The 25,297-nt window shown below is 36.7% G+C and overlaps 3 protein-coding genes across 4 annotated transcripts in view; 1 reads left to right on the top strand and 2 right to left on the bottom strand.

Annotated features, from left to right (window-relative positions):
- Positions 1–74: 74 nt before the first annotated feature.
- LOC131532344 (uncharacterized) lies at positions 75–11,667 on the bottom strand. Of its 2 annotated transcripts, XM_058763893.1 has the most exons (10): positions 11,537–11,667; positions 11,021–11,122; positions 7,571–7,678; positions 5,455–5,757; positions 4,827–4,931; positions 4,608–4,712; positions 899–1,195; positions 609–722; positions 445–494; positions 75–358 (listed from the first exon to the last, which is right to left on the bottom strand). In XM_058763893.1, exons 3-10 carry the CDS (start codon positions 7,632–7,634, stop codon positions 320–322), a joined length of 1,077 nt encoding a protein of 358 aa, XP_058619876.1. In that variant the 5' UTR covers positions 7,635–7,678; positions 11,021–11,122; positions 11,537–11,667; the 3' UTR covers positions 75–319. The 2 variants fall into 2 exon arrangements, with proteins under 2 accessions (XP_058619876.1, XP_058619875.1); XM_058763892.1 differs by having other exon boundaries at positions 4,608–4,931.
- A 1,109-nt stretch (positions 11,668–12,776) lies between these two features.
- On the top strand, positions 12,777–20,041 carry si:ch73-290k24.6 (uncharacterized). The gene is given in 6 exon segments (XM_058763755.1): positions 12,777–13,040; positions 13,422–13,463; positions 15,977–16,204; positions 17,553–17,714; positions 18,757–18,804; positions 18,807–20,041. Coding segments are annotated over 4 exon segments (1,359 nt in total). The 5' UTR covers positions 12,777–13,040; positions 13,422–13,463; positions 15,977–16,059; the 3' UTR covers positions 19,811–20,041.
- Positions 20,042–24,661: 4,620 nt separating this feature from the next.
- The window catches only part of LOC131532047 (steroid 17-alpha-hydroxylase/17,20 lyase), a 12,416-nt gene continuing 11,780 nt past the window's right edge, over positions 24,662–25,297 (bottom strand). Inside the window, exon 8 of the mRNA XM_058763375.1 lies at positions 24,662–24,906. Coding sequence (XP_058619358.1) covers positions 24,662–24,906 — 245 coding nt within the window. The remainder of the gene's footprint in view (positions 24,907–25,297) is intronic.

Consider the following 25,297-nt stretch of genomic DNA (forward strand, 5'->3'; position numbering starts at 1 on the left):
AATAAAAACAATATATAAAAATACAAACATTATATAATAGTATATTATTCATACTAAAATAACACTGAATAAACATGACTAAAATATGTCTTCACAATGCATGAATGCAATTTTACATTTTCATGAAGACACAATTTAGTAATTGCCCAGTAACGGTAAGAATTAGAAAATATCATTCATTTATTATACAGCAAAAGTGAGTGGGAGTGAAAACAATAGAAACACTGTGTACAGACAGGGAAAGTTGAAAATGTGTGTTTTTATCTTTCTGCAACGGCCTCTTCAGTGCTTGAGTTCATCTGCAGGGATTTTTTAGTCTCTAAAATGAACTGTAGACTACAGATGTGTACGTATCATCCTGCAGAGATCACACACGTAACACAGTTACACTCTCTAACACATAATCTGGTTATAAATGTTCAATGTTAGTTATGAATCGTTTACCTCGTCGTCTGGGCTCTGGATCAGTTGGCTTCCTCTCCTTTGTTTCCTTGCTGTAAAATAAGAAAGAATCCAGATATTTATTCCATGCTTTGTCTTAAACAGCCATCAGTACAATCTAAAGCACAGCTGATGGATCTCACAGTCCACAGTGTTTGTGTTCGTACCTCTTGTAAATCTCCAGCAGATGCATCCAGCCACCAGCAGCAGCATCAGACAGAGCAAAGAGGCCAGAAATATCTGATAGTATTGATATTCAAGAGCATTTATAACAGCAGAATCTGAGAACACACACACAAATTTAGTTCACCATCACGAATGTCCTCATTTATGTTAACAGTAACTCAGATGTTTTATTCAGTGTCTCAATGCAACACTGTCAAGCTCAGAGAGAGTCACTTCATTGTATCTCTGAAATCATTTCAGTTTCATCTGAAACTAATCTGAGGTGTTTTACCTGTAAGAGTGAGATTGACGCGTCTGGATTGTTTGCCGTTGACTGAACACACATACACTCCTCCGTCAGTCTCGGTCAGGTTTGAGATCCGTAAGAAGAGCTTATGAGGAGAATCTCTGATCATCTGGAATCGGCCGTTGATCTCTTCGGCGTCTGAAACCAGCGTCTCATTCACAGCTGCTCGCTTCCATTCAAAGTGTTCTGGTTTGGATTTGGGATCTTCACAGGAACATGGAAGAGTCACGGATCCTCCTGCGTATGAGCTCTTGGTGATGTGATGTTCGGACAAAACACAGCCTGCAGGACGACAGAAAGACTCAAGAAACACTGACAAAAACATGCATTAACAGATTACCAGTCAAACTGAGTGAGCTGATTTAAACACAACAGCTTCACCTTTAACGATGAGTTTGGTGCCAGCGGATGTTTTGTTGTTAATTGTGCATCTGTATATACACAGGTGCTGGTCATATAATTAGAATATCATCAAAAAGTTGATTTATTTCCATTCAAAAAGTGAAACTTGTATATTATATTCATTCATTACACACAGACTGATATATTTCAAATGTTTATTTCTTTTCATTTTGATGATTATAACACAACTAAGGAAAATCCCAAATTCAGTATCTCAGAAAATTTGAATATTGTGAAAAGGTTCAATATTGAAGACACCTGGTGCCACACTCTAATCAGCTAATTAACTCAAAACACCTGCAAAGGCCTTTAAATGGTCTCTCAGTCTAGTTCTGTAGGCTACACAATCATGGGGAAGACTGCTGACTTGACAGTTGTCCAAAAGACGACCATTGACACGTTGCACAAGGAGGGCAAGACACAAAAGGTCATTGCAAAAGAGGCTGGCTGTTCACAGAGCTCTGTGTCCAAGCACATTAATAGAGAGGCGAAGGGAATGAAAAAATATGGTAGAAAAAAAGTGTACAAGCAATAGGGATAACCGCACCCTGGAGAGGATTGTGAAACAAAACCCATTCAAAAATGTGGGGGAGATTCACAAAGAGTGGACTGCAGCTGGAGTCAGTGCTTCAAGAACCACTACGCACAGACGTATGCAAGACATGGGTTTCAGCTGTCGCATTCCTTGTGTCAAGCCACTCTTGAACAACAGACAGCGTCAGAAGCGTCTCGCCTGGGCTAAAGACAAAAAGGACTGGACTGCTGCTGAGTGGTCCAAAGTTATGTTCTCTGATGAAAGTAAATTTAGCATTTCCTTTGGAAATCAGGGTCCCAGAGTCTGGAGGAAGAGTGGAGAGGCACACAATCCATGTTGCTTGAGGTCCAGTGTAAAGTTTCCACAGTCAGTGATGGTTTGGGCTGCCATGTCATCTGCTGGTGTTGGTCCACTGTGTTTTCTGAGGTCCAAGGTCAACGCAGCTGTATACCAGGAAGTTTTAGAGCACTTCATGCTTCCTGCTGCTGACCAACTTTATGGAGATGCAGATTTCATTTTCCAACAGGACTTGGCACCTGCACACAGTGCCAAAGCAACCAGTATCTGGTTTAAGGACCATGGTATCCCTGTTCTTAATTGGCCAGCAAACTCGCCTGACCTTAACCCCATAGAAAATCTATGGGGTATTGTGAAGAGGAAGATGTGATATGCCAGACCCAATAATGCAGAAGAGCTGAAGGCCATTATCAGAGCAACCTGGGCTCTCATAACACCTGAGCAGTGCCACAGACTGATCGACTCCATGCCACGCCGCATTGCTGCAGTAATTCAGGCAAAAGGAGCCCCAACTAAGTATTGAGTGCTGTACATGCTCATACTTTTCATGTTCATACTTTTCAGTTGGTCAAGATTTCTAAAAATCCTTTCTTTGTATTGGTCTTAAGTAATATTCTAATTTTCTGAGATACTGAATTTGGGATTTTCCTTAGTTGTCAGTTATAATCATCAAAATTAAAAGAAATAAACATTTGAAATATATCAGTCTGTGTGTAATGAATGAATATAATATACAAGTTTCACTTTTTGAATGGAATTAGTGAAATAAATCAACTTTTTGATGATATTCTAATTATATGACCAGCACCTGTGTGTGTGTGTGTGTGTGTGTGTGTGTGTGTGTGTGTGTATATATATATATATATATATATATATATATATAGGTCAAAAGTTTGGATACATTACTATTTTATATTTTTGTAAGAAGTATTTTGCAAGAAGTATTTATGGTCATCAAGCCTGCATATATTTGATCAAATTAATATACATTTTATGCAATTCTGATTTATTATCAATATTGGAAACCTGTGATACTTTCTTTCAGGATTCTTTGATTAATAGAAAGTTTAAAAAGCACAGTATTAAAATATAACTTTTGTTACAATATACGTTGAAAAGAATGAGGTCAGTATTTATTTTATTTTTTTTAATGAAATTAGTTTTCATTCAGCAAAGATTTGCTAAATTGATAGAAACAGTGATCGTAAAGATTGATATTGTTAGATAACATCTCTATTTTGAATAAATGCTGTTCTTTTTATTTTTTTATTTATCAATGAACCCCAAAAAAGTACCACGGGTTACAAAAAAAAAAAAAAAAAAAGGCAGCACAACCGTTTCCAATATTGATAATAAATCAGTATGATTTCTGAAGGATCATGCACTGAAGACTGGAGTAATGATGCTGAAAATTCAGCTTTGATCACAGAAATAAATGATATTTTAAAGTATATTAAAATAGATAAACATTTTAAATTGTAATAATATTTCACAATTTGATCTGCATTTTTGATCAAATAAATGCAGGTTTGATGAGCATAAGACACTTTCATAATGCTGCATAATTATCAAAAATGGTAATAATAAAATCCTTTCACATCACGATTTCACCAGCCTGCACTTCACATAACAGGCCTGTAGGTGGTACTTGGGCTTCGTTAACTATGATAGTTTCAGGAAATAGTAAATGGTGCATCATACATAAATGTAAGTGAATTGAATACTGATTACCATTATTGAGACTTCTGGCGCTGCGCGGTTTTGTGCCGTGCTTTTGTAGTCATTTAGCATCTATTTTCTCAGCGATGTAATTTGTTTATTAAAATGAGACAAACCACAGATCCAGATCGCTGCACAAATAAGCTCCTTTGTCCATGTCATTTTCAACCGATTTATGAATAAGAACAGAAAATGACTGCTCCACTTATTGTCCAATGAAATGTGCCAGATCATGATTGGTTGGTGTAGCTATTATACATGACAAACAGGCATTGATGAATTATGTAATATTCTAAAATATATAATATGGATTTTTGAATAAATCGACACTAACTTTTGATTATTGATGGAAAAAAAAGTTTAAAATATCGTTTGGTTTATTTTTCTTTCCTTCCGTCGATCTATTCACTGAAAGAACCATATATGGCTCGAGAGCCTTGGCTTCTGAACAAACTGGAATATTAGTCGAGCAAAACACACGAAACCCATAGCAACGCCTCAGATTGACAGATATGTAAAAATAAACAGGAATATTCCGACTTTTGAGTGAATAGTTACCGTTTTATGCACATTGTCATGTTAATTATAATTTAAATGCATTTTGTTTTATTGACTACAATATCATTGCTATTTGTCTGAGAGGGGCACTTTTGAATCATTTTGAAAAAGGGCAGGGCCTCGAGCCCCCATCTCGTTTCAAGCTAAATGACTTGTTAATGTGAGAACTCATAATTTCTGTACCTGTAACAGTGAGAGTGAAGTTCTTGTGTTGATTCTCTTTACTCCAGCAGGAATACAGTCCTTCATCTTTCTCAGTCAGGTCAGAAATCAGCAGAGAGAGGTTTCCTGAACGTATATTAAACATGTGAAATCTGCCCTGATAGAGTCGATGGAGTTCAGTGGAGTCAATGGCCTGCTTTATTTCTCTATTGTTTGGTAATTTCCATCTGAACTCTGAACCTGGTTCATGACGGCCGCTACATTTGACCGAACACGACAGAAGCACAGAGTCCCCTGAATATCCGCTGATCTCCACTGATCCTTCATTCCCTGATACAGAACAACCTGCAGACACAAAACAGATTAATATATCTCATTATATAATGATAATATACTTTATCTGACATTACAACACAGTAAAAAATACTTAATACAATTTAAACTATGTGCTTCATCCACTTGAACACACCAACAGTCTTCAGAACTTGTGATATGTACATGAACGTGACATATAAAAGTAATAAATGCAAATTATAAAAGAACACACACAAAGTAACAGACACAAACTAAAACATTGATTTTAAGACACCCTTGTATAAAAAACAAAAGTGGTGTGTAAGTGCTTAAGTGCTGCTGGAGAAATGGATTTGAATTAAAATCTAGACACAAATAGATAAAGTGCAATAAAATGAACACTTAGAAGAAGAAACACTTTTTTGTATGTTATATTTCCACTTGTTTAAAACAACACTTTATGAAAAGCTAAATAACCCAAAATCTCAAAAGTGACTGATAGGAGTTTTTGTAGTATCTCGCCATAAGTGTCTCATGTTTGGTTTGTATTATTATGAAATCAAACATTCCTCACCTTCAACAGTTAGATAAACATGGCTCATTTTGTCAGGGTCTGTTGTTTTACAGCAATATGTTCCTGCGTCGTCTACAGTGAGTCGAGTGATGGACAGCGAGAGATTCCCGTGAGTCTGAACTCTGTCTTTGTATCGCTGACCCTTAACGGCGTCCGCTGGACACACTGAGTATTTAAGAGTGAGCATCTGAGGATCACAGATCCACCACTGGACTCCTGTGTGCTGGGAGTTTATACCCCTGCAGGGCAGCAGCGCAGACTCTCCTGAAGAACAACTGACCGTTGATCCAAACACTTCACAACCTACAAAAACACAGACAACCTTAAATCCTTCATCCAAATCAATATACTTACTTCAGAAGCAAAATATTAAGTTATAACTGATATTGAGTTATATTAAGTTATCTGAAATATGTCAAAATTAAGTGATTTTATGCTTAAAACAAGTTTTTCCCCACTGCCTTAAACTACATCAACTAACTCTTTTTAGTCTCACATCTTTAGATTAACAGGGTTTCTGCAGGTTTGAAGATAAATGTAAGAGTTTTTAAGACTTAAGAAAAAGAAAATGTAAGTGATTAATTGAAGGAAACGCAAAACGCCATTATGTTCTCTAAATGTAAATGTCTAAGTAGCACACAATGAGTGGTATTAGCAAACAGCCTGAAAATACAACTTCCATTCTTTTTTAATTGATCTTACATCAAGAGTATAGATTATCTAGGATAGAAACTCCTCTAGCGGCCGCGCGTCAGCATGTTTACATCCTAACAGATGGCATCTAGCGTGCTTGTCTCAGCTGTTTGTAGGCTCTTTCAGTAGCTGTGGTCTACTAAAAGACTCGAAGGCATCAGGGCTAAAGTGGAGAGAACAAAGAAGCGGGTCTTTAGGAAGTTTTATTCGTCCACAGGCATCTTCCCATTCTCCTCTCCTCCTCTTATCGCTAGGAAAGCAGTGAAGTCTTACATTACATCGCTTCTTTTGTTGCCCTTCGACTGAAAATTACAACCAAAAGCCTCACAATGTGGTATCGTATCAGTATTTTATTTTCTGAGTTGTGTTGCGGTAAAAAGCGCCAGTAGCTCACCGAGTGCAACCATTTGACGTCATCGACGCAGAATATACTGTGCACATAAAATAATGGCGCCCCCCTAGTCTAAGTATGTCGATTTTTTCAAATAACATAATTTACGTTATATTAAGCTATACATGTCTTAATACCCGGGGATCTCTTTAAGAACAAGTTTGACAAACTAACAGTTAGCAAAGGGGTAATCGGTCTTATTTTTGCATTTAACTTAGACTAATCTACAATTTAATGTAACTCAATTTAAAATATTATGGCCAGTCTCAAATAAAAAAAAAATTAGATGACTAACTTTTAAGACTAGTCTTAACCTTTTATGCAACCGGCCCTGGTTTCACAGACGAGGCTTAAACTAAATCAGGATTAGGCCATAATTCAGTTAGGACATAAGTCTTTTTTTTTTTTTTTTTTTAGAAATGTGCCTTAGAAAAAACATCACTGGTGTGCATCTTGTGACAAAACAAAGACACTGATATATTTTAAGATCAGTCAATGCAAGTTTCTTTCAGTTGAAATAGCTCAGACTTACATTTTAGTCTGGGACTAGACTTAAGTTTAAGGTTTAGGCTTAAGACTTTCAACTCTGATTTAAGACCTTTTAAGGCATTAATTTGTGGAAGGGCAGATTTTTTTAAAGACCCACAAATTTTTAAGACCCCCTGATTAAATGAAACGACCATGGATGTTTCAAAACAATCTTTTCAAATGAACAATAGATAAATAAATCCGTGATAGGACGATTTATCAGCTGATATTTGGCCATTTTCTGATTATTGGCCAGTTTCTATTCCCACTGGCCGACGAACTGTAGTCAAATTTAAATTCTTTAACAATTTAATAATCTATACACATAACATTAATTCTCATTGTCTTAGGTTGATATACTCCATTCTAGCAGAAAATAGATGAAAAGATCGACAACAAATACCAGAAGTGCCGCAGAAACAAAAACAACTAGCAGATATAATGCGTTTCATTATCTGATGTAAATCAGCGTCTGAAGTCACTCGTACTGTTGTTCAGTCGTACCTGTTGTGAACTGAAGTCCAGAGCAGAGCAGAAAAACACACAAGCACATCACATCTGAAGCCATTACTCTCCGTCTCTTCTTCCACTGATGGACATTTGATGTGTCATCTGTGACAAAGAGAGAAGTATAAGAGGTTTTTCTATTTGTGCCACAGTCACCACATCCTGATAAGTTCTGCCTCTCTGATCAAAAGACTGGAGAAAGAGGCAGGGCTGTATGTTAACTTTATTTTGCACAGTTTTGTAGCACAGGTCACACAATTTGTAGCACAAAAATAAAACACCCGTTACCATCTCTAAAAACAAACACAAGTAGTGCAGTTCATCACTTAAACAGGCACATGGCATTACTGTTCCATACAGGACACATAACATCAAGAAAGCTTTTCACACAAACATTTTCCAAAGGCCAAACAAATATTAGAACACTAGGTTCGTTGTGCATGTTTATAGGGCTGCACAATTTGACCAAAAATGTTATTTTTATACAGTGGGTACGGAAAGTATTCAGACCCCCTTACATTTTTCACTCTTTGTTATATTGCAGCCATTTGCTAAAATCACACAGCACCCCATATTGACAGAATTGTTGACATTTTTGCAGATTTATTAAAAAAGAAAAACTGAAATATCACATGGTCCTAAGTATTCAGACCCTTTGCTCAGTATTTAGTAGAAGCACCCTTTTGATCCAATACAGCCATGAGTCTTTTTGGGAAAGATGCAACAAGTCTTTCACACCTGGATTTGGGGATCCTCTGCCATTCCTCCTTGCAGATCCTCTCCAGTTCTGTCAGGTTGGATGGTAAACGTTGGTGGACAGCCATTTTTAGGTCTCTCCAGAGATTGGGTTTGGGTTTGAATTGGGTTTAAGTCAGGGCTCTGGCTGGGCCATTCAAGAACAGTCACGGAGTTGTTGTGAAGCTACTCCTTCGTTATTTTAGCTGTGTGCTTAGGGTCATTGTCTTGTTGGAAGGTAAACCTTCGGCCCAGTCTGAGGTCCTGAGCACTCTGGAGAAGGTTTTCGTCCAGGATATCCCTGTACTTGGCCGCATTCATCTTTCCCTCGATTGCAACCAGTCGTCCTGTCCCTGCAGCTGAAAAACACCCCCACAGCATGATGCTGCCACCACCATGCTTCACTGTTGGGACTGTATTGGACAGGTGATGAGCAGTGCCTGGTTTTCTCCACACATACCGCTTAGAATTAAGGCCAAAAAGTTATATCTTGGTCTCATCAGACCAGAGAATCTTATTCAGGTGTTTTTAGCAAACTCCATGCAGGCTTTCATGTGTCTTGCACTGAGGAGAGGCTTCCGTCGGGCCACTCTGCCATAAAGCCCCGACTGGTGGAGGGCTGCAGTGATGGTTGACTTTCTACAACTTTCTCCCATCTCCCGACTGCATCTCTGGAGCTCAGCCACAGTGATCTTTGGGTTCTTCTTTACCTCTCTCACCAAGGCTCTTCTCCCCGATAGCTCAGTTTGGCGGACGGCCAGCACTAGGAAGGGTTCTGGTCGTCCCAAACGTCTTCCATTTAAGGATTATGGAGGCCACTGTGCTCTTAGGAACCTTAAGTGCAGCAGAAATGTTTTGTAACCTTGGCCAGATCTGTGCCTTGCCACAATTCTGTCTCTGAGCTCTTCAGGCAGTTCCTTTGACCTCATGATTCTCATTTGCTCTGACATGCACTGTGAGCTGTAAGGTCTTATATAGACAGGTGTGTGGCTTTCCTAATCAAGTCCAATCAGTATAATCAAACACAGCTGGACTCAAATGAAGGTGTAGAACCATCTCAAGGATGATCAGAAGAAATGGACAGCACCTGAGTTAAATATATGAGTGTCACAGCAAAGGGTCTGAATACTTAGGACCATGTGATATTTCAGTTTTCTTTTTAATAAATCTGCAAAATGTCAACAATTCTGTGTTTTTCTGTCAATATGGGGTGCTGTGTGTACATTAATGAGGAAAAAATGAACTTAAATGATTTTAGCAAATGGCTGCAATACGTACCCACTGTATATCAATATAACTAATAATAAGTATGATGATTATTATTACTAAATAAACACATTAAACAAAATAAGAAATATTACCATTGTAATAACACTATTTCACTATAATATACAAAACAGAGTATTTAAAGAATATAATATAATATTTTACATAAAACATTTATTTTATAGGGTTTATAACTATAAATTATTAGAAAAGGTCTAAGGTTTTATTATAAAATATTTTTTATTAAAAATCAGTGATAGTAATTTATTTTTTCCAGCTAACGCTGTAGCTGAATAAGAAAATTGAAATGTTTTAACCAATGAAGACAATAAACATACAAGCATGACAATATATGGTTTATCTGTTTATTAAGCATTGCTGCTATTTTTATAAAATAAAGTATATTTAATGCAATCGACATATACTATACTATAATATAAAATAATACTATAAAATAATGATTTCTGACTTATTCTCTCATTCTCCTTCACTTCTGCCAAATTCTTAAGCAAATCTGGATTAAAAACATGTCATTTAATGCTCTCTTTGTTGGACAACAAGTTTGTAAACTCAAAAACTGAATCACATGTGTGCTATGTGGTAAATTTATTCATTGCACAGACCGTTTTCTTTGTAGCACATATGTATGTTGCATATATGTTGCCCTGTACAGCCCTAGTCATATTTTCTGTAGTTTAAACATTACAGCATGGTGCTAGCAATGCCAAGGTCATGGGTTCGACTCACAAGGAACTCGTAAAGGAAAATGTAAATGTGTACCTTGAATGCATTGTAAGTCGCTTTGGATAAAATTGTCTGCCAAATGCATAAATGTACATTTAAATGTAAATGTATCATATATGTCAAAAATATGGGATCAGTGTACATCTGACTAGCAAACTGTGCCATTGTTTTTGCAAATGTATCATAATCTTGAAACATACCAATAATCTAAAATAATGCAAAACAAATAAATTGCTTTTTTTTTTTTTCTTCAGTGAATCAACAAACTGATTTCACAGAGCTGTAAGACGCAACTCAAATAAGTAAAAATAACTCATAAAACAGGTCTGTATGAGTCCCTCTAGTGGCCAACAGATGAAACCTTTAGTTTGTTCATTTGCAGAGTTAGATAGGATTGTGCACATTTAATACAAGCTATCAGCGCTAATGACAAAGATGCAAATGGACTGAGACTGAGACAGACTCTTATTACTACGTCTTTTCCCTTTAGGTGTCAAATAGTATGTTTCATGTCTGTTAGTGTCAGCGAAAGTTATCAACGTTTACATATTAAAGTGCAGTGGAAATGATGTAGAATGACTTTTGCGTGATTTTTTCATGATCTATCTTGAGAATGACTGCGATCATTGTGTGTTTAGGTCTGATTTTCTCTCCATCAGGGACACTATCATTGTTTGCTGCTCCCTCTGTGGAGACACTTACCACACCCTTGATGACATCACTTCCTGTCATGTGATCGTCCCAGGTGTTTATGATACGTGCCAAATATATGCAGAACTCTGTGTTCATCTGCATCTCTCCCTTCTAGAATGTTTGAAGAACAGAAAACAAGAACAGAAAACAGGGCTGTATTTAAACAAACTTTCACAAAACATCTTTGCTCAATTCTTTGTTCATAATACTAAAACGTGTGATTATAAAATACATTGCTACGCTGCCAATGCTCGATATTTTATATTATTTCATACCTGTACATGTCTCCGCCATATGAAAGCACCTGTCCAGAACTTACAGTACAGCTATCAGAATTTAAACATTAAATATACCATCTTTTTGAGATATGGACAGTTATTTTATGAATAGGCCTACTGCACACCTTCCTGTTCTGAAATAAATTAAATATTCATAAGCTAATCCGCTCTATACAGCAGATGGCACTCATTTCACACGGAAAAAAATAATATTTTCAACCGATACAGCTGATACTTTTAGACTCACCTGCATGAACTCACAAACACATGACATTTATCGTTTTCCTTGAGTTTTTACCTCACTTTTGAACATAAAAAGTGAGAGAAACGGTCGCGTTTACGCGATTCCTCACAGACAAAAAAAGGCGCGCGACGACACTCTGCCCCAACGGTCTTTTTTTGAACTCGATTAAAAAAAAGATAACAAATATAAAAACAAAACATTTTAATATTAATTATTTTATAAAATACTTGACACTTACTAATAAAACACATAAAACTGTAGATATTGCATTGTTTAAAATATATATTTTTTTTCAAATAGGCCTATGTAGGCTATTTATATCCACGAAAATGTGAAGCTATATTGCCTTATACCAATACGTTACTAATAAGGCAATATACAGTTTTTACATAGTATGTCTCTCTCCGTAAAGGGGTAGATGAAGATATAAGTTTATAACATATATAAAATAGGCTACTCAAGATTAGGTCTATAATAAGATTATGATCAATTTTCACATGGTTTTAGTAGCAATTGATTTCTATATGGTATTATAAGTATAGTTATACAAGTTATATAACATGTATATGCATATGGTATAGCAATGTTAAATATTTATATACAACTTTATTAAACATATGCGACGTACAAAAAGCACGTGTAGGCCTATGTTTGTATAATACTTTTCTAAATACATGCCTATCTTTTATATTTCCTTAGCCTATATAATATCAACATGTACTGATGCGTTTTTAGGATGAATATAGGCTACATCATAGATATGGCTACATGACATTATGTCCAAAAAATCTATTACACCACTCTATTACACTATTAGCCTACAAAAACATACACATTTGTATGGGCTAGATAGGGCCTCTACTGAATCGTTCCAATTTCCTGCCGTTTTTACAGTTTTCATATGTTTCATTCTTTATATGACAATATATTTCATATGGATATTTAAAAAAAAATATATATATATACAGATATTAGCCTACATTTGCGTATGGTATGTCTCTGAATCACAGCAAATATATTATAGCAATTATAATTATAATAAAAACACTTTATATGCATACGTTTCATAAACAATATTATATTTCCATACAATAAGCTAAAACGTCTGATGCTTTCAGTCGCTGTTGATCTGCGGTCTCACCCTCTTCAGCTGTTGCTAGGAGAAACGTTCGTCTGCTCTGATTGGCCCGCATCCTTCCCCCTCCAGCCAATCAGCGTAAGATCCGATAAACGTTCCTGGCATTATGTCTGCATCCCTGCGCCGTCTGTTGTAAAAATGAGATGATGTATTTGAGTATAGCACATAGGTAAGCAGCAAAGCTTTTAACGTGCGGTTCGTTTTGTCGGTGTAATATCACGGCGCGTTCGGCCGCCTGTCGTTTGTGATGCGGCGGCTGAAGCTGATGGAAATGGCGGACGATGAGAGACAGTCGGTGCAGAATCCGCAGAAATGAGCGAATCAGAACGCACAGCGACTTCATTACAGGCCGTTTGCTACAATAACACGGTTGGTGCATTTATATCATCGATGCAACTGTGTGATTATTATTACTGCGGGTGCATAAAGCATCACTAAACTAAAGCTCAGCACTATGCATATTATATGCATCTGCTTGGGCCTGTTTAATCGTTTTCATATGCAAACACAAACATTTGTTGCTTTAACGTTCAAAGTTTGAGTGCATGCATTGGTTTAAGTAACATTTATAGCCTGCCTCTTTTTCCTTGCAGGTCCAATAACAGCTTACACATATAACACATAATTTGTCGCATGCATCTCTCGTACATGTTTTAAAACGCTATTTGCGTTTATAAGAGCAGAGCTGAGGATAAAAGGAGGTTAATATCATCTATGGTTGATTATTATTGTCTTTGTTCTCGTTTGTAGATGATCCTGACAGCATATATGGACACCTGTGTCCTTCACCAGGTAAAGGAACTAACAACAAGCCTAACACGTGTGTTAGATATTCTTATTACAAGTCCTGTCATAATGTCAAAAAGCAATCGCTATGTAATTTAGTTTTGCATGAATATTTTCTTTTTACCCTTGTAATTAATCATTTTTGTCACTGTCCACTACACTACCATGTTATTTTAGTATCATTGAGATACTAGTATTGTTTTTATTAATATTTTGTTTTTATCTTTATATTTTCTGTTTTCATTTCAATTTTAGTTAAAGTTGGAGTAATTGGTAACACTTTACAATAATGTCCTATTAGTTAACATTAGTTATGCATTAGCTAACACTAACAATAAGCAATGTATTTGTTATTTATTAATCTTTTATGTTAGTTAATAAAAATACAACTGTTCATTGTACATTGTACAATTTTGTATTGTACAAAATTGTAAATGTTGAAATTAACATGCTTGTTTAGAAGCATTTTTCATTGTAAGTTTGTGTTAACATTGTAGTTGCATGTAATGTTAACAAATGGAATCTTATTTAAAGTATTACCATGTAGCTAATTGTGTTCTTGCCATTTTTTTTTATGTTTACAGTTTACAGTTCATTCTAGTTATTTTACATCAATTTAACCTATGAAAATGAGAAATATGAGAAATGTTGCCTAGATGAAAAAATTATAAAGAAATTATTATTTTTTTTTTATATTTTATTTCAGTTAACGTTTATTTTTGCAAAACATTTTTATGGTTTTAGCTTAGTTCCTATTATAACAGTGTTACACTATTATCTGTAACTGAAATCATGCTAAAATTAGCCAGAATATTTCATATGTCTAAATAATATAATGTAATGTAATATTATATTATATTATATTCGGCTCTAGACGAACAGTGTTTACAACCCATTTTACCTCTGTAATGTTATGTTTTTTTTTTTTTTTTTTTTTTAAAGTAATACAGTATATTAAAGTCCCAATGAAATCAAAATTGAAGTTTATGTTAAATATGTAAGTTTAAGTTAAATATGTTAGCCTTAAGATTATCTATAAGCTAGTGTGCTCCAAAACAATGACAAAATTCATATTAACAAGATGCAAGCACTCACAATTTACAGGCTCTCACTTCTGCCAAAATGGATCAATGATTTTGATGACATCACCCTGCACTTCAGCTTCTCATCATACTTTCTGTCCAATCAAATGCTCTCTAGAATACGAAGCGTCCCGCCCCCTGCACTAAATAGATGCTGAAGCTGCGTCTGAAATCGGTCACTTGTTCACAGAATTAGTATTTTCTGTACGTGAATGGCACGTAGTGCACTATATAGGGGATAGTGAATGATTCAGACAATGCAAATATGCTTTCCATTGGGGTGAAAGAAGCATGGTTTCACACTATGTCACGCTAACCGCCACTAGGCTGCGTTTACACTTGGCATTAACATGCGACCTGTATCCGGATATTGTCCACATACACATTGAAAAGACAAGTGTAAATGCACTTCTGATCTGAATGTCATCCGATCAGCGTGTCCTGGTCCAGAGGTAGTCGAGGACGCATTGTGATCGGGGGCCGGTTGCATAAACTGTTTAGACTTTGCACTGGGCCATTCTCTGCAGACTTATTTAAATATTGCGCAGGGAAAGACAGATCCGATCGGTTATCCAGATAGAGAAGTCAGCTGATGTTGTCAAGTGTAAACGTGCCATGTCCTGATTGACTGATGATCCGATCTGCTTGATCGGATCACGGTGATCGCATGTTAGTGTCAAGTGTAAACGCAGCCATGTATAATTAGAACAGGAACATGTATTAAAGTGCCCCTACTATGGATTTTTGAAAATGAGCTTTCATGCAGTGTGTAACACAGCTCTAAGTGAATGAAAACATCCTGCAAACTTTTAAATCTGAAAGTGCACCGTGTATAAAGTTATTGTCTCTCAAAAGAAGTCGACTCTGAATCATTGAAATGAGTCGTCATTAAAACGAATCCCAAGCGCTTCATGTTGACCTCAACATGAAACATTAGCATATTTCCCGGCCACTTGTTGATATTTTCGCATTGGTCTGAATGAAAATGCAAATTCATTCTTTGCCACTAGGTGCTGCTTTTGGAGCATTAAAAATAGCTGTTTCCCCGGTAACGCTGTACACAAAGCAGCACTGCAGGCTGCTTTATCAGACATTACAGGCGAGATGCAATGAAAATGTGACCAATCAACCAATCAACACAGATTAGTGTCACGCAAAGGAGGGGTTTGGAAAAATGAATCGTTGAGCGAATCGTTTGGGAGTCGTTGAGCAAGTAAGGAAAAAATAAATGCAAATTATAAGTCAATGAAAGTGTTTTTTGACCTTGCATACATGTCAGCCTGTTGTTGGGGACTCCCAAAACCAAAATATGAACCTTTCATTACCCATAATAGGGGCACTTTAAAGTACATGAGGTCGGAATTAAAAAATCTAAAGATCGTGTTTTCCATGAACTCATTCAAAGTGGCGTTCTCTCTTCTGATCTGCTCCTGAAAGGCTCAAGCGGCGTGGCCATAGCAGCAGTTCTGGAGGAAGAGGAGCAGCGAGTGTTTCGGTGGCGCCACGCCCTGCTGCAGGGCATGGAGTACCACAGTTCAGGGACGCTGCCTCTCCTGGGCAGCCCGCGCTACTGTCCCGGCACCAACAGCGCCAGCGGCTACCTCTGCCAGACCGGCCACTGCTGCCAGGAGACGGGCTGCTGCACCTACTACTATGAGCTGTGGTGTGAGTCCAGCAGTTTACTCCGCATATACACACGCTTATAACTAATATTACTTATAACACCCCTTAAAAATGCAAATTATGTCATTTACTCACCCTCATTCCACCCTCGTTCCAAACCTGTTTGATTTACTTTTTTCTTTCGAACCTTCCATCTTTGGGTGATAAGTTCCTTTAGGACAAGGCAAACATTCTTACTTATAGATATTATCATACTTAAATTATACCTAAATAATATTAAATTATACAGTAAATCAAGACAATTGTTTTGTATTACAGGTTTTCTAAAATGTTATGTTGAAATATGCAAATGATGCATTATCTAATTTAATAGGCACTAGTTTGTATACCATGATAAATCTGAATATTGGATAAAGTCATATTTTGTTGACATATTAGAGTTAAAGGTTTTTATAGAGGGGATTTTGGATTTTGGGTCACTCCATAAATCAAAAAATTCTGTCAACAGACAGAAACAAATAATTTTCACCATGTTTTTAGACATAATATGTCATATAAACCAATGTGAATGATATATTAGCAAACCCCTTGGTAAAAACCTTCAGAATTTTGTTAGGAATAATACTGTAAAATTTTGTGTATGTAAATTATGCTGAAGTGGAGAAAAAACTCTTTTTGAGAAAACCATGCTTAATGATATGTGTTATAATTGAAATCTATGCAAATAATAAAGTCAGGTAAATGATATATGAACAAACCCCTCAATAAAAACCTTCAGAATATAGAGAGGAATAAAACTGTAAGTTTTGATGTTTGTAAGTGCTGCTGAAGTGGAGAAAAAACTCTTTAAAGAAATGTATTGGAATTGGAATCTACAGATGCAAATAGATAAAGTGCAATAAAATAACAATTAAATGTGCATTTAGGATGTTTTCTTTACTAAGAAAGAAGCCATGTTACAGAAGCAAAATGGTCCAAAATCTTACAGTTTCTTTGAATGTGAATTTGTCTGCTCTTGTATACCCGCCTACTCACCTGTCAATCGACCATTGTGCTCAACTGTTGGTTTAAAAGAAACCATTTGATTAACTCAACTTTATTTATAAAGCACTTTCAAAGGTAGACAAAAGAGCTGTATGAAGAAAAAAAAACATACTGAAAACAAAATTTGAAACTTACTTAGTTTCACTGCCGTTTGAATAAGTAAAGCGAAAAATACAGTCTACAATATGTGCACAAAATGTCACAGAACATATTCAGTTTGTGTGTGTCATCAATATGCAATGACAAAAATCATGCAAACCACATTTAAAGTTAATTTAAAATAGCTTGACTAAATGAATGGTTAGCATTCTGCATTTATTCTGTAAGCGTGTCGTGTGTGTTTCAGGGTTTTGGCTGCTGTGGAGCGTCCTCATCCTGTTCAGCTGCTGCTGCGCGTATCGTCACCGGCAGGCAAAGCAGCGCGTCCAGCAGCAGCAGAGACAGAGGGAGATCAACCTCATGGCTTATCACGGAGCCTGCAGTTACCCGTCATCCATGTTTGACCTCAGTAAGAACACTTTTCACTCACTCTAACATAATCACACTTACTAGAAAGCTCTTATTTAGTCAAATTTGCTGGCATGTCATGATATAGTATAGTAATTACTGATAAAATTCTTAAATGCAAAATCTAGTGAACAGTTTGCTCTATATTTGGAAATCTCAGGGTTAAATGTTATATATATATATATATATATATATATATATACAGTATATATATATATAACATGACTTGTTGAGTACTACTCACTCTTGAGTTTTTTTCATGCTTTTGCACAATGCTTCATCCACTTTTCTTAGTGTTCAATACCACAGTCATAGTGACCTGCATAACATACAAAAAATTAGTAGGTGCAGAGATTTTGTAGAGAATGAAACAATTTAATCAAAACCTGACATACAGCAGATACAATATTTGTGCTCAGATAGTGAAAAAAAGGTTATAAGGGCTTATTTACGTTAATTCATTTAGGAGAAACTTTTACCCAAAGTCATAAAGCCAAAATATTCATTATTCATTAAATATTCAAGTACACAATACCAAGTTTAGCATAAACTACATATAAAGAAATGAGTAACCAAGCTTCTTTTCTGAAATGCACAAGAGAAAAATAAATAATACAAATAATTTAATAAACAGAAGCTAGTTATATAAAACAAGTACCTTGGTTTTTACCAAATACTTTTGTACTTACCCACAAATTAAAATGTAAATTAAGATATCAAATAATTCAATCCTAAAATCATGTTTTTAAAAAGACAGTGTTCATTAAAATAGAACATAATATAAATCAATTTTTTTTATTTGAATTCAAATGAATTTTTATTTTATTTAAAATGTTAAATTTTTATTTCATGTTATTTTTTACATTTAAATAAATTTAAGTTTACATTTGTTTAGCAGAATTGGTCTGAATGTTTAGAGAAATGCTAATTAAATCAGACAATTCAATTAGTGCCTTGCACACCGCTAACCCTAGAATCCACAATTTAGAGTCTAAATGAAAACAAACACAAGCTTACAAATAATCTTGAGTTCTCATTGCCAGGTTTCCTCGCCTCACTCAAACTGCCGTCCTATGAGGAAGTAGCAGCCCAACCCAGCACCCCGCCCCTCCCTACAGCTCCGTTGCCTATCCACGAGGCTCCGCCCACCCCGGCCCAAGTCACATGCTGTCATCGCAGAGCTCTGACAACTACACCAGCTGCTCCTGCGACTCCTGCTGTCCGTCATCGCCCTGTAGCTCCTCCCCTTCTTCGGCCCAACTCACAGACGAAACTGATACTAGCCACGCCTCCACACCCTCCCTCTGCGAGCCTGGCCACACCCACTCAGCAGTCATGCACACTGAGTGCGTTCCCATACCGCCAATCAGCGAAGGCGGCCAATCGCCAACACAAAGCACAGCCGAGGTCGTGGAGGTGGAGCTTCCAAGCTCCGCCCCTCTGGATTCCAAGGGGAACAACAAACCAGTGAAGAACATCACTAGTAGCACAGATAACATTACTGAAACACTAGACGCATCCCAAACTATTAGTGCTAACAATATCTGCGATGCAAACAGCGCTAATAACATTAACAGTCCAAATTCAAAGAATATCACCAGCCTTTGTCATCCGACTCCACCATCCTCCTCATCGTCTCTCCAGCTCTTCTCTATGTCTGACCCACTTGGTGTTCATACCGAGCAGCAGAATAACGTAGCTCAGAGGGAGGAGCCTGCACAGGCCCCGCCCCCTCAGTCTCCGCCCAGAACTGCTCTCTTTTCTCCCGGCATTGAACCAGAGCGCCGCGATTCCGCCGTGAGCGATCTGGACGTAGACCAAACGCACTTCCAGCAGCGACGGCTGACTGGCGACTCCGGCATCGAGGTCTGCCGCTGCCGTGTAGAACGTGAAGAGGAGGATGACGATGAAGAAGAAGAAGAAGAAGAAGGAGGACACTTACCCGCGGAGTCGGCCAATGGAACGGGAGACGCTCTTCATGATAGTCCGGACTGTTCCGCCAGAGCCAGAGCGGATGGGGGCGGGAAAGAGGCGTGGCCTGTTTCATCAGTGGCTCCGCCCACTGACACAGTCGTCATCGCCATGGAAACTGACTGAGTGTGACGTTAAGAGTATGCAGGTCTTGTTCTGAGAGAAACCCTGTAGAAACCCTCAGACTGACGTTAGAAGACACACATGACACATCTGCGACCTCATCTTTGGTTCTTGGGGTCAAACACTACCAAAAGTTTGGAATTATTATAATTTTTTTCAATGTTTTTGAAAAAAGTCTCTTCGGCTCACCAAGGCTGCATTTATTTTATCAAAAATACAGTAAAAATGTGAAATAATATTACAATTTATAATAGCTGTTTTCTGTGTGAATATCTGTTAAACTGTAATTTATTTCTGTGATTTTCAGCATCATTACTCCAGTCTTCAGTGTCACATGATCTTCAGAAATCATTCTAATATGCTGCTTTACTGCTCAAGAAACATTTCTGATTATTATCAATGTTGAAAACTGTTTCTTTTTTGAGAAAACTGATACATTACTATTCAAAAGTTTGAGTTAAATAAAAAATAAATAAATTATTAATTTAGTCTTGCGTAGCCAGACGGCTGAAGGTCTGGAATCCATGGCAGCTTTTATTGGCCAAGGCCCGCCCATGAGGCCGTTTAACCCACATGTCAAATAACCAATCACAGTTCGTTTTGTTTCGGGGCGTGATAATGTCACCACAATAACAGAGTAAAACTCTCGGACGTATTTTAAAGATTCTATGCCATGAACTTTAAATATTTCACATACTTTTGAAAATCCAGTGTTTAGTTGATCCTGAGAAGCGTTTGTTCGTGAGGGGGTTTGGCGTCACAACATCTTTGTTTCCAGGCAGAACGTTAAAGAACGCAACACACACGTCTCCCAGAAATCCTGTATAATTCAACCAATCCAACGACGACTTCGACACTCCTGAAGTGTTTCCAGCTAAGTGTGCCATATGCATCAGACGTTCAGCCAACGGTCCGTGGGTGTGACGTCTGAGGCTGAGATTAGCTTTTATTCATCAAGGACGTGTTAAATTAATTAAAAGTGACAGTAAAGACATTTATAACGTTACAAAAGATATCTATTTGAAGTAAATGCTGGTCTTTTGAACTTTTGAATCTGTGAATCCTGAAAAATAAAATGCATCACGGCTTCCAAAAAATTCTTGAGCAGCAAATCAGCATATTAGAATGATTTCTGAAGGTCATGTGACACTGAAGACTGGAGGAATGATGCTGAAAATACAGCTTTGATCACAGAAATAAATTATATTTTAACAGATATTCACATAGAAAACAGCTATTTTAAATTAGAACAATATTTCACAATTTTACTGTAATTTTGATCAAATAAATGCAGCCTCGGTGAGACTCTTTCAGAAACTCTTTTGGCTGGTAGTGTGTATTTGTGTCGGTCTGTGGTGAGGCGCTGACACACCAGGTCAAAGTCAGCCCGTGATGACCTTTGATTTGACCCCTCATGAGGAGGGAAAAAATAGAAAGAAAAAAAAAAACATTTCCATTTTTATCTTTTTTTAAAACATTTTTATTTATTTTTGCTTTGAAATGTAGAAGAATTTGATAAAAAAAAAAAAAAAAATCAAAATTTTAATACGTAATGCAACATTTTTGTTTGATTTTTGTCCATTCGTAGTGAAAGGTCCTTCATCGTGATGTGAACTCTAGAGTGAAGCAAACTGAAGATACAGAGGTGCAAACACATGTAAACGTGGACGGAATGAACCCGAAAAACATTCTTTCTCTCTCTCTGATGGTCCGGCTGCTTCTTTTGCTCATTAGTTTTACATGACCACCAACAGTTGTGAAAAAACAACACACAAACACCCTTCCCATGGAATTCTGGGTAATGCAGAAGATGAAAAGCGACACAGAAAGCAGGCTGACCAGAGGTTTCTGCACTGCCCAGTGTTCCTCGACACCAGCTCGGCCAAACAGATGCTGCATCACAACCACTGGAGAAGAATCGAGACGCACCTCAGGACTTCTGCTGCGGTTCAACATTCGTTTACTTCTTTATGTCAGACACTGATACGCCATCGTTCATTTACAACATGCAGGCGGGTGAATCTCATCAAGTCTGTCAAGATCACACTCGACTCCAAAATCAAACGAAAGACACAAAGAAAATGGCGTGTTTTTGGGAATTTTTACATTATTTTCATGATTATTAAGCACATTTAACCCTTTAATTCATATTACCGTAATGTGGAAAAATAATATTAACATCGTATTGTATATGCACATCATGATAGTATTTGTTGTATTGCCATTAATTTATGCATATTTAAATGTAAAAAGCTATTGTATTAATAGAACGAGAATTTAGTAAGAATCAGAATAGATATGAAATACATTACACATTACACATTAAACATATATATATTAAAATGAAAGAAAACAAAAAAGATGAACTATAACAATGACCATTTGTGAAGAAAATGTGCTTAATTACCATTAAAATAAATACAAATAATTTTTACATTTTGATTATAACAAATTAAAAAATAAGAAATTAAGAAAACAGAGAAATATATCCAGAACTACAATAATGATCTTTTGAGATGAAAATGTGCTTAATTATCATGAAAATAATCAATGAAATGTTTTTAATTGAAAAGGTATATATATATATATATATATATATATATATATATATATATATATGAAACATTTATTTATTTATTTATTTTGGATGTAAAAGGTGATCTGGATGTGTTTTGGTGAGATTCCACCTGATGACCGACAGTGAGCTGCTGTTGAATCAGTCATACATAGATATATATATATATAGAAATATATATGGAAATAGATCTAATTCTACATAAGAATAACTCTAGTAGCTTCAGATGAATATATAAGCTGTGTGTGGATATGAAATGATCTATATTTTGTAAGCATGCTGTTAGGAGTGTTTGTCAGAGGCCTTCAGTGTTTCCACCATCACTGTTACCATGACGACCCACTGAGTGTCAGCAATAGTGTATGTGTGTGTGTGTGTGTGTGTGTGTGTTACGCCGATGTGAAGCTGTAATTCAGATGTTTAAAGACTAAACGCTTTACTCCAACGACACCATCAGCCGCCTGTCCTGTAATCTCTGTTTGCACAGTCAGCGCTGTGTGTGTGTGTGTGTGTGTGTGTGTGTATGTTTTATGAGTCACCGGTGCTTTAAAGAGAACTGATGAATTGTGATTGATTAAATTAAATAGAATTCATCTGTTTTATTTAATCCATTCTATGAAACCAAACCGAACCTGCTTCAGATAACGGTGAGCTTTAGGACACGATCGACCTTCTGTTTGATTTAATTTCCCAGGCAATCGTGATAACTTTAAAAATGTATATAGTACACATACTTATGATCGAAGATGACATGAAATGACAAGGTTGTATAATGCAATTGTAATATTAGTTTTCTTATTTAATATAAATAAAATTATAGCGAAATAGAGAGTATGATGTAATAATATAACATTAATAAGAAATAGTGTGTAATTTCATAGTGTGTAATATATACAATATATATATTTTATTTTAATAATCAAATGTTTTTATTTCAAATTATTATATTTGTATTTATATATATATATATATATAGAGAGAGAGAGAGGAGAGAATATATATATATATATATATATATATATATAAAATACACAATTTATTATTATTACCGATTAAAAAATATTAAAAACAAAAACTGTATGTAAACACATTTTATTTTATATATACATTACATTACATTTCAGAAAATTTCCCTTTTTTTTTTTTACCAAAACCATGATATATAAAATATTCATAGGCATATTTTTTAATCAGATACCCAATTTACTCAATAAAAATACATATAGATATCTTTTAAAATACATATAAAATGTAAAAGATGCAAAAGATGAAATCACAGGTTGTATTTGGGTGTGGAACAGCTTACTAACATAATATACTGTAGTATTAAGATCATTCTCTTGGCATTGACTGTTTCATATCAAAAACTACAACTAGAAATAAATACACACAAACACGCTGGTTTCCATTTTTTGTAGGGACTCTACATAGGCGTAATGGTTTTTATACTGTACTTACTGTATGTGCTATTGCCCTACACCTAAACCTACCCCTTACAGGAGACTGTGCATTTCAACTTTCCCCAAAAAACCTCATTCTGTGTGATTTTATAAGCGTTTTGAAAAGTGGGGACATGGGTCAATGTCCTGAGATGTCACCTTCACCTTGTAATACCTGCCATACCCTCGTCATTATACACATCTATGTCCTGACTTTTCACAAAAACGCGTGCACACAGTGCTCAGTGTGTGTGTATGTGTTTGTGCGTGTGTGTGTGTGTGTACTGGTTTTTGTGGTTTACGGGAACAAAATGTGTATAATGACATGGGTATTATAATTTGAAGGTGGTTTATGAGGACACTGTCTATGTCCCCGTAATTCAAAAGGCTTAAAAAACATACTAAATGGTGTTTTTTTGAAACTCTAAAAATGCACAAAGTTTTCTGTAAGGGGTGTGTGTGTGTGTGTGTGTGTGTGTGTGTGTGTGTGTGCGTGTGTGTGTGTGTGTGTGTGCGTGTGTGTGTGTGTGTGTGTGTGTGTGTGTGTGTGTGTGTGTGTGTGTGTGTGTGTGTGTGTGTGTGTGTGCGTGTGTGTGTGTGTGCGTGTGTGCGTGTGTGTGTGTGTGTGTGTGTGTGTGTGTGTGTGTGTGTGTGTGTGCGTTTTTGTGAAAAGTCACAAAAGCCACAGTCTCCTGTAAGGGGTAGGTTTAGGTGTAGGGTTGGTGTAGGACAATAGAATATACAGTAAGTACAGTATAAAAACCATTACGCCTATGGAATGTCCCCACTTTTCACAAAAACGAACATGTGAGTGCGAGTGTGTGTGTGTGTGTGTGTGTGTCAGTGTCGTGGTGTGACTGTGACGCTGTAGCTCTGAGGCTGGAGCACTACACCGAATCGTCCCTGCAGCTCGGGAGGAGAAGCCCCCGGTGGGACGCTGAAGTGGAAGCGCTGCAGGAGGCGGCTGGCGAACAGAAAGAGCTCGGTTCTGGCCAGAGATTCTCCCACACAGACCCGCGGACCGGCTCCGAACGGCAGGAAGCTACCCGGAGTCACTCTCCTCCCCGACGAGTCCAGGAACCGCTCTGTGGAGTTCACAGATCAAACTACAGCTCTGTGTGCTTCACAAACATCTGCAGCTCAAGTAATCCAGAACACAACTATACAGAAACATGAAACATTTAGGCTGATGATACACAGGGCAACATTTTGAGCAATGTTGTTGTCAGCAGGCAACCAGGTGAGACACAGAGCCCACAACCAATCTAAATTATCCAGATAGAAGTTTGTCACTCATTCTCAATGGGAAGGTGCCCAAGAAACACTGCTCAAAAGAAAGTTGTCCGGTAAAATTGCTCAAAAAGTTGCCTCGTGTATCATCCGACTGATGCATAATAAGACTGATCATCCTTTACTTTACTTGGGTTCTATGAGACCTGTTTTTATTTTATTCCCAAATTAACTTTTATTTTTTCC

The sequence above is a fragment of the Onychostoma macrolepis genome, chromosome 23 (assembly GCF_012432095.1).
Source record: "Onychostoma macrolepis isolate SWU-2019 chromosome 23, ASM1243209v1, whole genome shotgun sequence".
NCBI lineage: Eukaryota > Metazoa > Chordata > Actinopteri > Cypriniformes > Cyprinidae > Onychostoma > Onychostoma macrolepis.